A 13061-nucleotide genomic window follows, 5' to 3' on the forward strand; every position below is an offset into this window, starting at 1 on the left:
CAGGCCTGGAGGCGGGAAAAAGCAGACAGTTGAGTGAAGCAGTGAAGTTGAGAGTCAGTTGAGTTAAGTTTGAAGTGGAGAAGTGGAATAGAGAAACTGTTAGTGTCTGGGTCGGAGCCCAGGCACTGTCAGCAAGGTCGGCAGACGATGGTGGCCTTCTACAGGAGTTGGCGCAGGTCAGCGGAACTGTAGGACCGGGGACGGGCGGTGGCCCGCCGGTACCGAGCCGGGGAGCAGATCTGAACCAAGCACAAAGGCAGAGCCATCAGACCCCGACCAGGCTAGGAGCCGCCGACAACGGTCAAATCAGATAGTGACCGGGACCTCAGGGGTTCCTTCACACCCAAGACCCGACAGAAGGCAACCGTCCACACAGTGAGGATAAAAAGCCACCACCATAGGCTAGAGATCTAAGGGCCAGCGCCTGCGGGCAAAAGGGGCTCCTTCGGTATATACACTCTGGGGAGCGGACTACTAGTGAGAAACCATCGGATTCAATACATTCTACAACGGTGCAGGGAAAGACAGCCACCATCAACCTGTCCGGGGAGAGCAAAGACACTGCAGCCGGCTGCTGGACCCGTCCATCCAGCCGTTTGGTTTACCAGAGACTCTGTGAATCTGTGCCTGAGTGAGTACAACAGTGCCATCCGGCACCGCACCACGCTGCCTCCGCAACCCTGCACCCCAGCTACCCTGCCTCCCTGTACCACCACCGGGCCCCGGGATCACCAACCCCTACCCACGGAGGGGGAACCAACATCCTAGCTGCTCCCTGCCATCGCTCCCGGGATCCCCGTCACCAGCAGCGGTGGTGCCCATTATCACCACGACCCGTGGGTGGAGTCACGAACTATCTCCCCAAACAAACCATCCCTTTTCACTCGTGGGCGAGGAGTGCTGCTCGAGTCCCCGGGTCCGGCCCACCGCTCGAGCCACCGTAGCAGCAGCAGCCCCGGACCCGAGCATAGCAAGCGCAGCCCCTCCTCCGACAACTTGGCATCACGAACAGGATTAGAACCAATCTACCTACCGGTAGAAGTGCGTCTTGCAGTCCCCGCCGGCAGCGTCCGGCCGAAAAATTTGAAGTTCCGCCATCTTGGGCGCGAAGATTTCCCGCTCGAGCCGTCTTCCCCGAGCAGGGAGGGCGCGAAAGTGAAGCCCCGCCCCCAGAAGGAGGAAATGCTGGAGAGAACCAAGGGGGGGTCGGAGAGCGAGCGGTTTCCCATGTAACCGAAGGGATAAAGAGCAGGGATGCCAGGACTCTGCTATACATCCGGTTCTTGGAAGCACACGTGCCAGTATGTACACCAAATCTGAAAGGCCTGAGTCCCCAGAGCCTGCGCCCGGGACGGCGGAGTGGCTGACTGCCCAAGTGATGTTGCTGTGCTGTCGTAACCGGGCCCAGGTGCGTGACCTGCTGGATCGCTGGACCGCTGAAGTGGAAGAGCTGGCTGCGGTCATGCGGGCGCATGAAATAGAGGCCATGCTGGAGGAGCTGGTGAGTGACTCACGCCCTTATGTCCCCGAGGGACCGGCCGCTGCGGCTGAAGGACCCGGTCTACCCCAGGCCCCTGAAGGGCCCGCTCCATCGCCCATGCTGGCCGCCCTTACTGTCCCGCTCAGCCCACCGCCCCCGATGGGGACGGCGGAGTCCGCGCTGATGCCCCGCCAGGGCCCGGAGGCCCGAGAGGACGCCGGCCAACCAAATGCTGGAGCGGTTAACTCAGAAAAACCGATGGCGGCCCTCTGTGCACCGACCGACGACGAATCGCCTGCTACTGAGGAGCCACAGGTCTGGGCTCAGCTGGAAACCGTACATGTCCTACCGGATCCCGCCATCAGCCCCCTTGACTCAGATGACAGTGGCTCAGGGGCTGACACAGAGCCTGTCTCAGAGGAAGAAGGAGTCTTCGGCTTGTATGATGTGGAGGCCACCTACAACCCTCGGAGTGGAGACAATGGATGCCGGGCGGCCCTTCCCCGTCGCACCTGCCGTGTGCTGGAAGGGATGGAGCCCGTATTTCTTCGCCTGGAGCCGAGCGAGGAGTACGGAAATGAGCAATAAAGGCAGCGGTCCTCCGTTGCAACCCAGTTGTCCCCGTTGGGACCATCAGCACCATGTTCTTGTTTTAAGTTTTTACTGAATGAATGAGCACCAATTACCCGAATACCTAACCTGATTGCCGTCCGTAAAAGAAAAAAGTTGTCCCCGTGGGGACTTTATGTGTTCCCACTAACCCCCCTTCCAGAGACAAGGCTGAGAACTTGCAGGCCAACCACGAACCAGTGGCCTTGTAAATAGTTTGTGGGCTGTATTCCGTTGCCACCTCCGGAGAGGCAGATTGGAGGAAGGACCCGCAGCAGAGCAGGCTGGGGTCCGGTCACCACCAAGACCGGTGACCATCCTCCAGGGGTCAGGGGTCCCCCTGGACGTGGGGTCCCCTGAAATGACAGCCGGGTGCAAGACACCGTACCCGTTCCCGCTCGGGTGACCTGGACCAGGACTGGGGTAAAGGGGTGCTGCCCGTTTCTTAGGGGCAGCATCAAGTTGTAGGTTGCTTGGGTGGGGGAGCGGAGGAACATGGACCCATCCGTTGTTAATAAAAATGTTTTATACCGTTAGTAACGTTTAAGAGAAAACCTCTCGTAAGGGAAGAATTAAAAGTATACTTAATGTTATATGTTTTTCCAATGTTAACTTATATTTTTCAGAAATAAAACCAGTGATGGCGGGCAGCCCACGGACGGTCTGCATTTCACCAAGGGGGAATGTGACGCCCTGCACTAGCCAGGTAGTCACAAACACAACATCACACACACCCCCTCCCCTGGGTAGTCAACAACAGTCAAACAAAATCCTTGTTGCCTCCTCCAGGGTCTGATGTCCACACCAGGTGGGGCGGAGCCAGGCGGTTGACCCCACCCACCGAGGAGTTCACAGGCCTGGAGGCAGGAAAAAGCAGACAGTTCAGTGAAGCAGTGAAGTTGAGAGTCAGTTGAGTTACGTTTGGAGTGGAGAAGTGGAATAGAGAAACTGTTAGTGTCTGGGTCGGAGCCCAGGCACAGTCAGCAAGGTCGGCAGATGGTGGTGGTGGTCTGCAGGAGTTGGCGCAGGTCAGCGGAACCGTAGGACTGGGGACGGGCGGTGGCCCGCCGGTACCGAGTCAGGGAGCAGATCTGAACCAAGCACAAAGGTAGGGCCATCAGACCCCGACCAGGCTAGGAGCCGCCGACAACGGTCAAATCAGATAGTGACCGGGACCTCAGGGGTTCCCTCACACTCAAGACCCGACAGAAGGCAACCGTCCACACACTGAGGATAAAAAGTCACCGCCATAGGCTAGAGATCCAAGGGCTAGCGCCTGCGGGCAAAAGGGGCTCCTTCGGTACATACATGCCGGGGAGCGGACTACCAGTGGGAAACCATCGGAGTCAATACATTCTACAACGGTGCAGGGAAAGGCAGCCACCATCAACCTGTCCGGGGAGAGCAAAGACACTGCAGCCGACTGCGGGACCCGTCCATCCAGCCGTTTGGTTTACCAGAGACTCTGTTAATCTGTGCCTGAGTGAGTACAACAGTGCCATCCGGCACCGCGCTGCCTCCGCAACCCTGCACCCCAGCTACCCTGCCTCCCCGTACCACCACCGGGCCCCGGGATCACCAACCCCTACCCACGGAGGGGACAACATCATTGCTGCTCCCTGCCATCGCTCCCGGGATCCCCGTCACCAGCAGCGGTGGTGCCCATTATCACCACGACCCGTGGGTGGCGTCACGAACTATCTCCCCAAACAAACCATCCCTTTTCACTTGTGGGCGAGGAGCGCTGCTCGAGTCCCCGGGTCTGGCCCACCGCTCGAGCCACCGAGCAGCAGCAGCCCCGGACCCGAGCGTAGCGAGCGCGGCCCCTCCGCCCGCGACACTATTAAAGGTCTGTAGAGAATCAGCCTGATCATGCCAGTATAGCACTGGCTTTAGGTTATATACGAAAATCCTGGTGATTGGTTCCCTCTAAAGTATACATGTCAAAAACTCACCAAACCATTTATATGATTGTGTAAACTAGGGATGATCGAAAACCTCAAATATTCGGCTTTGCGAATATCCGTTGAATAGGTCACCGCTATGCAAATATTCGATGTGCAATGTAAGTCTATGGGAAGCCCGATAAGTTCCGAATAGTTGTGTTTCCCATAGACTTACATTGCGCATCGAATATTCGCGAATAGTCGACTAGCGGCGACGTATTCGTCAAATATTTGCGAAGCCGAATATTTGAGGTATTCGATCATCCCTAGGGTAAACCTTTATAAAAAAACGGCAGTTGATCCTTTTATGACCCCAAAGCACTGCTCCAGGAGCAAGAAATCGCATTTTGTATGTGAAATTGTTTGAAATTGCACTGGGGTGTGACGATGCACTTACAGCTTCTCAGTCTCTCACTCTATTTCTGACCCTCCAGCACCCTCCTCTGGCTGAGTGACAGGTTAGTTGCTGGGTACCAGATCTAACAATCTGTCAATCAGCCAGGGGAGTATCACGCACGTGACTAGCAGGGTTAACCTAGTACCTGGTAATCCCAAAGAAGATGTTACAACACATAGGGAACACAGGGGTTACGATACAATGGAGATCCCTGCTAAGAGGATGAGGGGTGAAATGACACCTCCTCCTGCACTCATCTCAAGTTAATTACTGAGTTCTGTACCATCCCTATACAGGTTCTTGCAATCTGTCGCCGAGCCGGATACCTTATGCCCTCAGCTGGCCCTGCAGTAACCCTGGCTAGTGAGCAAGCCAAAGAGATCACTTGTCTCACCACCACAATACAGAAACACAAGGATAGGAATACAAACAGGGGAAATAGACATGTAAGGAAAAGGCACTCCATGTGACTTCAGTACAGCAAACACTACAGCTGTACACAACACGACAGACTTCTTCCAGAGCTGGCTCCTTCCAAAGTGGACCAAATAGAAATGTGGGATTCAGTTTCTATCACAGGCATCATGTGATGAAATCACATGACTAAAATAATGAAAAGGATGGATCCCAAAGAGCCGCACCTGAGATTGGAAGCTACAGCCCGCAGCCAGGCAAAAAAGGGTGCTTAACTCTTACATCACCACATGCAAGGACATGTTATAAAATAACAGTAGTGTACCTGGCAGCAGCAAGGCACTGTGACCTTCTGACATCAGATTCGTCTGGGTTCTCCCCCAAACAAGATACACTCATGATATACTGTACATGAGGCTAAGAAGCTGTAAGTGCATCTCCAAAGATGAAGCTTCAAAATGCAATTTCTTGCTCCTGGAGCACCACTTTGGGATCATAAATGGATTGACTGCCTTATCTTTTAAAGGGCTATAAAGTCATATGAATGGTTTGGGGTGGGGGGGTATGATGGGCATTCAGGTTTCCAACAGGTTCTTTTATTGTTGCAGAGATTTGAGGTTTTTCTTGCTGTTGAATAATGGTTACACAAGTGAATGGTGTATAAGAAGCGGAGGCTTTGTATCGTAGATATATTTTTACATTTGCCGCATTATTAATGTATCTGGATTGTTGAGTGTAATAACAATAGCCCCATTGTTCGGGAACTCTTAAGTAGATTGCGGGGCTTGTTGGCTGCTCTGTAAGAGCCTAATTGTTATTTCATTGTTACGTTCCTTTACAATATGTTATAAAGCAGAGGTGTTCCAGCTTCAGCTCCGCAGATTCATCCCATTGTCGAGCGAGTGCCTTTATTTTAGTGACTTCACGCACCGACATATAGCAATCTGAAAACAAAGAGCTTTGTTATTTCTATTCCTCTTGGTAAATGATCGGGTTAATGTAGGTGACTAGAAGAAAAGAAGAACAAGGTATTTTTTTCTTTTTTTAAAAAATAGTGCCACCATTGTCCCTAGAATGTGTCGTATATTATATTTTTCAGTCCCCATAGCCATATTTGTTTTTTGCTGGACGAGTTGTACTTTTGAATGACATCATTCATTTTGCCCAGGGCCAGCGTCAGCACCCGGCGCACCTGGGCAAGTGCCGGGTCCCTGGACCGCCAGGGGGCCCACTCGCATATGGCAGGGAGGCGTATTGCCAATGGCAGCAGGCCACACAGCCGCTTTGGAGCCCGTGAGACAGAGAAGCCTGGTACCAGCGCTAAATCGGCCCCCAACCCCCGTCTTGCGGGTCCCTCGCTGAGGATCGCACTTTCAATTGTATCAGCATCTCAATTGGTTCTTGGGTTTTTTATTTACCATGTTTACTTTAGGGTAAAACTGACCTGGCATTATGATTCCCCAGATCAGTACAAGTACGCAGATACCAAACATGTATAGTTTTTTATTTTTATATAAGTGGTCGAAAAAAAATTTGAAATTTGTAAACAATAAAAAAAAAATGCTTGTGTTGCTATTTTCCAAGGCTCATATAAAGCTTTCAGGGTTTGGGATTTGTATAATGGTATAAGGACTTATTTTTTGCACCCTGAGGTGACGTTCTTACTGATTTGATGTTGGGATCATCTCTATTGCATTTTATTGCAATGTTGCTGGTGCCCAAAAGAATAATTTTGGCATCTTGATTTTTTTTCTCATTACGCTGGTTACGGATCAGATTTATTTATTGTATATTTTGACAGATTGGACTTTTTCAAAAGCAGTGATGCTAAATTTGTGTATTTTTTTTTAAATGGTTTCTTTTTAATGGGGCAAAAGGGGGGGGTGATTTGAACGTTTGTTTTTTCATTTTTTGTACGATACAGAGTAGTGCATCAGCACTGCTATGTATAGTGAAAATCAAGGTGTCAAGATAAATGCTGGCGCTCACATGAAAATTGTCATGACAGGCACAGTGGTCTACAGCAGATTCCTCGCAACAAATCAGCGGGCAATGGAATGACGTGTCCCCTGTCTGAGATTAGCAGCAGCATTTGACACATGGATAGATGGATGGATGGATGGATGGATGGATAGATGGATGGATGGATGGATGGATGGATAGATGGATGGATGGATGGATGGATGGATGGATGAAAGGATCGACGGAAGGATAGATGGATGGATGGATGGAAGGATGGATGGTTGGATGGATGGAAGGATCAAGGAAGGATAAATGGATGGATGGATGGATGGACAGATGGATGGATGGACGGATGGATGCATGGATGGAAGGATCAACGGAAGAATGGATGGATGGATAAATGGATGTATAAATGGATGGATGAATAGATAAATGGATAGATGAAAGGATAAATGGATGGATAGATGGATAGCTGGATGGATAAATGGATAGATAGATGGATGGATGGATGGATAGATAGATGGATGGAAGGATCGACGGAAGGATAGATGGATGGAAGGATGGATTGTTGGATAGATAGATGGATGGATAGATGGATGCATGGATGGAAGGATCAATGGAAGGATAGATGGATTGATGGATGGACAGATGGATGCATGGATGGAAGGATCAATGGAAGCATGGATGGATGGATAAATGGATGTATAAATGGATGGATGAATAGATAAATGGATAGATGGAAAGATAGATGGATGAATGAATGGATGGATGAAAGGATGGATGAAAGGATAAATGGATGGATAGATGGATAGATGGATGGATAGATGATAGCAGGATAGATGATGGATGGAAGGATAGATGGATAGCTGGATGGATAAATGGATAGATAGATTGATGGATTGATGGATGGATTGATGGATAGATGGACGGAAGGATAGATGGATGAAAGGATGGATTGTTGGATAGATAGATGGATGGATAGATGGATGCATGGATGGAAGGATCAATGGAAGGATAGATGGATTGATGGATGGACAGATGGATGGATGCATGGATGGAAGGATCAATGGAAGCATGGATGGATGGTGGATGGATAAATGGATGTATAAATGGATGGATGAATAGATCAATGGATAGATGGAAAGATGGATGAATGAATGGATGGATGAAAGGATAAATGGATGGATGGATGGATAGATGGATGGACAGATGATAGCAGGATAGATGATGGATGGAAGGATAAATGGAAAGCTGGATGGATAAATGGATGGATAGATAGATGGATGGAAGGATGGATGGATGGATGGATAGATGGATGGATGGATGGAAGTATCGATGGAAGGATAGATGGATAGATGAATGGATAGATGGATGGGAGGATAGATGGATGGAAGGATGGATGGATAGATGGATGGATGGAAGGATCGATGGAAGGATAGATGGATGGGAGGATAGATGGATGGAAGGATAGATGGATGGGAGGATGGATGGATAGCTGGATGGATGGGTAAATGGATGGATGGAAGGATCGATAAATAAATGAATTTGAAATACAGCTAATTATCACCCTTCTGCTAAAAATACTTCTCAAAATTGTTAAGATGAATATTTTCACCCATCTGTAAACTATATAGAGACAAGTTAGAATAGTAACAATTTTATGTGCCTATAAGAAAAAATGAAATATTTTCCGATGATATTTCCCCTTTACGGGCCACGGTCATTTTTCTATTCTAATGCCAATTTTCCTCTTACAGGGATCAGTCCGTGTATTAAAAGCCATGACCGCGCCAAAGTCACAGCCACCGCAGACCGCCTGTAAGTACCGGATAAACAATTACACCGGCATCTTAAGAGGACAAATAATTTAACCACAGACAAAATTGCATTTTAATTCCATCACATTATGGGATGTATCATACCGAGAGCTTTAAATTGCAGTTTTATGACATTTGAAATGATTTTTTTCTTCCTTTATTAGCAGGATGCTTTTTCCATTCAATAGTGCGATGTGTTTTGCCTCCGTCCTAACTGATTTAAATAGACACATTAAGAAAATCAATGAATATTACAGGATAAGCTCAATACATAAAAATGCACGGCCGGTTATTATATGGCGGAGGTGGGGGATTTATTTTATATTGGCTGGCTTTTCGGGATTTATGTATTATAGGTTTGAAGTGCAAAAAAAACAAGTTAATTGTATACTCAGTGGGAAGATTTACATTCAGAATATAAAATTACGAAAACATGTATTTTCTTCATTTCTTAATTTATCGTTTTCAAAATTAGATAGAGAAAAGTGATAAAATCCTAGTTGCCTGCAGTCACCACTAGAGGGAGCTAGGGATCTTCGTGAATACTGTTTATACATTGAGCTCAATAAGAAAGCTGTCACATTGTGTTTGGCTCTAAACTTGCTGAGTGTCATCTGATGCTATTCACAACCCACACTATGTTTTTTTTGGTGCTTCTGAGTTACACAGACAGGCTCAGGCATCGACCAGGTGTGTGCTCATTAGTGATTGGACGTGTTACCTCTCGGTACCTCGAGAGCGGCGCCAAAACCTAACACTACTCAGCAAGAGCACATGCAACAACGGCTACTGTATGCATGGACATGGCTTTTTATAACTTAGCCACCGCCCACAAGATGGCAGCACCCATAGCCAGCCCGAACCTCGGCCAATAGAGCTACAGAGCGTCATTGGTGATATCACCCGCTACCAATAGGGTGATAGCGTGTCAGCAGTGATGTCACCTCAGCCAATGGGAGAGAAGCGCATCAGCGGTGACATCACCCGCTACCAATCAGCTGCTGCCAAGTGGTGAGCATGCTCAATACGGCCTTTCCCAGACTTAGCCTAGGAACAGCATTGTTTTCCTGCACATGCCCACTAGCAGCTGTTCAGGACTTAGTCCCAGAACTGAAAAATGTTCTACCCACAAAATATGCTGCTGAAAGACGACAAGAACGCCGCCGTGGAGGATCGGGAGTGGGAGCAACAAAATGTGACGCCAGAGACACGGCAGCACCTCAACGTGTCACACAGTAGTTAATCTCTGCTAGCCTCCTGCTTACCTCTTGGATCACATGTTGTGGGAGACCTATCACAGTTACACCCTGCCTTTTTAAGATGGTGGAGCCTGTCTTCCCATGCCAACTATAGCTTTTGCTAAACTAGTTTGTGTGCTGTTGTGTTTAAGTTGCTGATGATTCATTGCGCACTGCTTGGTGTGCTGGGGAAATCCTCTTGTTGTCTGGTTGTTTCCTCCCTGCTTTTTATTTCTTCCTTATCACATATTGTCTTATATCTCCATGTGCGCTAGCTCTGTGATAGACTTTTGGTTTCCCCGTTAGTCTATATCTGTAGATTCAACCACTTCTGTCCTGGTCCTCCCCTGGAGTGGAGGAGTAGGAGTATAAGTTCAGGACTTGCCAGGATCAGGGCAAGAGAGGCGGCCCAGACATCTTCACCATAAGAAGTATCTCTGAGATTAGGGAAAGCTATGGCCCCCTAGCCTGAGGTCCAGTCAAGGAACATTGGTCCCCTGTTATCCCCTTAGGCTATGTGTCCACGCTGCGGAAAATGCGCGGATTTTGCCGCGGATTTCTCGCGGAAAAGCCGCAGATTTTCCAAAAATCTGCAGCAGCGGCACTTCCCAGCCATTTCTATGGCATTTTGGAAATGCTGTGCCCATGCTGCGGATTTTTCCGCAGCGGATTTGGTGCGGATTTTGATCCGGAAAAATCTGCAACATGTCAATTATTGTTGCGGATTTTGATCCGGATTTTGGCTTCAGAATTGGGGAAAAAAAAAAAATCCGCACCAAAATCCGTGGCAATTCCGCGGTAAATCCGCGGCAAATCCGCACCTTTGAAAAGGTGCGGATTTTGCGGGAAAGCCGCGGATTTTCATGCAGAAAAATCCGAAGCAACATTCTGCCGTGGACACATAGCCTTTCACCCCGTGACAAAAACTGTACGCATTTGGCTCTTCAGCTCCCTCTAGTGGTTGTCAAATATACCTTATGTAACACTATTGCTATGTAGATGATTTGGAATTCTATCAGAAACGTTGTGCTCCAATCTCTGAAAAAATATAAATTTTATGAAATTGATTAGCATAGAAGTGTTAACCTTCCAAATGAGTATGGTGACAAACAGTGGATTATCATTTGTAAAGTGATCAAAGTAGGGGTTAAGGCAAGTGGTTATGCATATACCACCCTAGTGTTTTCTTTAGTGGCCGCAGATACAGAAGTCATCATCACTAGCAATTTTACTTAAGGCAATCTGTCAAGAGGTTTTTATTATATAATCTGAGTGCAGAATGATGTAGGGGCAGAGACCCTAATTCCAGCGATTTGTCACTTACTAGTCTGTGTTTTCCTGTTTCAATAAAATTAGTGTTTTATCGACTGGAGATTATTACTATAGGATTAGATGTTTCATGCGTCCTAGTTCAGCTACTTCTTAATCCTTGGTAGCAGCTTTCTGTCAGTGTAGAGTTTACACAGAAAGCTGCCAATAGGGGTGTGGTTGGAGTTATACACAGCTCAGCAGATAGATCTCCATCAAAGAAAACTGTAATTATATCACAATTGCTACCAGGATGGGGCCCAAGATGAGGACATACATACCAGTAAGGGCCCAGGATGAGGGTCATATAAATCATTTACCAGGATAGGACCATATATACCAGGATGGGGCCCAGGAAGGGCATATATATACCAGGAAGGGGCCCAGAATGAGGACATATATGCCAGGATGAGACCATATGTACCAGAATGGGCACATAGATACCAGGATGGGTCTGGGATGAGGGCATATATACAAGAATGGGGACATATATACCAGGATGGGGCACAGAATGGGGACATATATACCAGGATGAGAACATAATTCTATCACAGTTGCTATCAGGATGGGGCCCAAGATGAGGACATACATACCAGTATGGACCCAGGATGAGGGACATATAAATCATTTACCAGGATAGGGACAGAGATAGCAGGATGGGACAAGGATGGGGACATATATACCAGGATGATGAATATATTTACCAGGATTGGGTACATATATACCAGGAAAAAGACATATACCAGGATGGGGAACATATATATCATGATGTGGACATAGATACCAGGATGGGGGACATATACTGTATACCAGGATAGGCCCAGGATGAGGCAATATACAGTATACCAGGATAGGAGACAAATATACCAGGATGAGACACATATATGCCTAAATGAGGTATTTATATACCAGGATGGGGGATATATTTATCTAGAAGTGGCCCAGGATGGGAGACACTATTCCATAATGAAGAGGGAGAGGGAGCGACTCATATGTCTTTATATCTTTATAGGATTTAGAATGGCACAAGGGCCCAAACATCTGACCGACATGCGGCCAAATTTTGCACTGGGGCCCATCAGACTCTAGTTACGCCACATGATGCTGTAGGGGACAGATTGATCTACTAGTGCTTGTTCAGCGCCCATCATTCTTCGTCATCCTGTGTAAAAAGGCCGACAACAAGCGCTGAACCGCTGCAGTATTGTCGATCGCGCTTGTTTAACATTCTAAACTCTTGCATGTAAATGTAACCTACATATTTTAGTGTGATGGTGCAATATGTGAGCATAGAGGGCCCTATTTTAATCTGTTGCCCAGGGTCGACCCCACTTTGCCTAAAACCGGCCCTGGCCAGGATTAGTTTGGCGGCTCATCTTTTCCCACAAACTAGTCCTGCCTTGGACTAGTCCAGCCTTGGACTAGTCCTGCCTTAATCACACTCCCGTGGGCACAATATAGAAGAATTTCCTAAAGCATTTCCTAAATCTTATAGTCTGAACTGGTGCAAACTGAACATAGCATACATTATCAAAAATAGCAGTTGCACTCAAGTAGAGGGAAGGAGAAAAAGCAAAGAGATGTATATGGTGAAGATTTCAATGTGAAAATGCATCACTGCAAAGAAAACATTAAAAATGTGAAAAAAAATTTGGGTAAAAAAATGAGTTATTTTACAAATAAAATTGGCCAAGTTTAATTGAGCCCAGTTACCACGCCAAGGTGTAACTCAACTGAGTCCTAATCTAGATTTCTGCCTCTTTTCGTGTCATTCCTGACCTCTTTGTAAGGCCTAAGACACACATCCGTGCCGCCGGTACGTGTTTGGCAGTTTTTTCACGTACCGGTGGCACGGAGACACGTGGACCTATGTTTTCATTATTGTTTGGA

The 13061-nt window shown here is 47.6% G+C and overlaps 1 protein-coding gene across 1 annotated transcript in view; it reads left to right on the forward strand.

Annotated features, from left to right (window-relative positions):
- The window catches only part of LOC142290038 (cyclic nucleotide-binding domain-containing protein 2-like), a 381880-nt gene that overhangs the window by 170503 nt on the left and 198316 nt on the right, over window positions 1–13061 (forward strand). The window contains exon 11 of the mRNA XM_075333985.1: window positions 8566–8626. Within this exon, the coding sequence (XP_075190100.1) occupies window positions 8566–8626 (61 nt within the window). The remainder of the gene's footprint in view (window positions 1–8565; window positions 8627–13061) is intronic.

Source organism: Anomaloglossus baeobatrachus, chromosome 2, assembly GCF_048569485.1.
Source record: "Anomaloglossus baeobatrachus isolate aAnoBae1 chromosome 2, aAnoBae1.hap1, whole genome shotgun sequence".
Taxonomy (NCBI): domain Eukaryota; kingdom Metazoa; phylum Chordata; class Amphibia; order Anura; family Aromobatidae; genus Anomaloglossus; species Anomaloglossus baeobatrachus.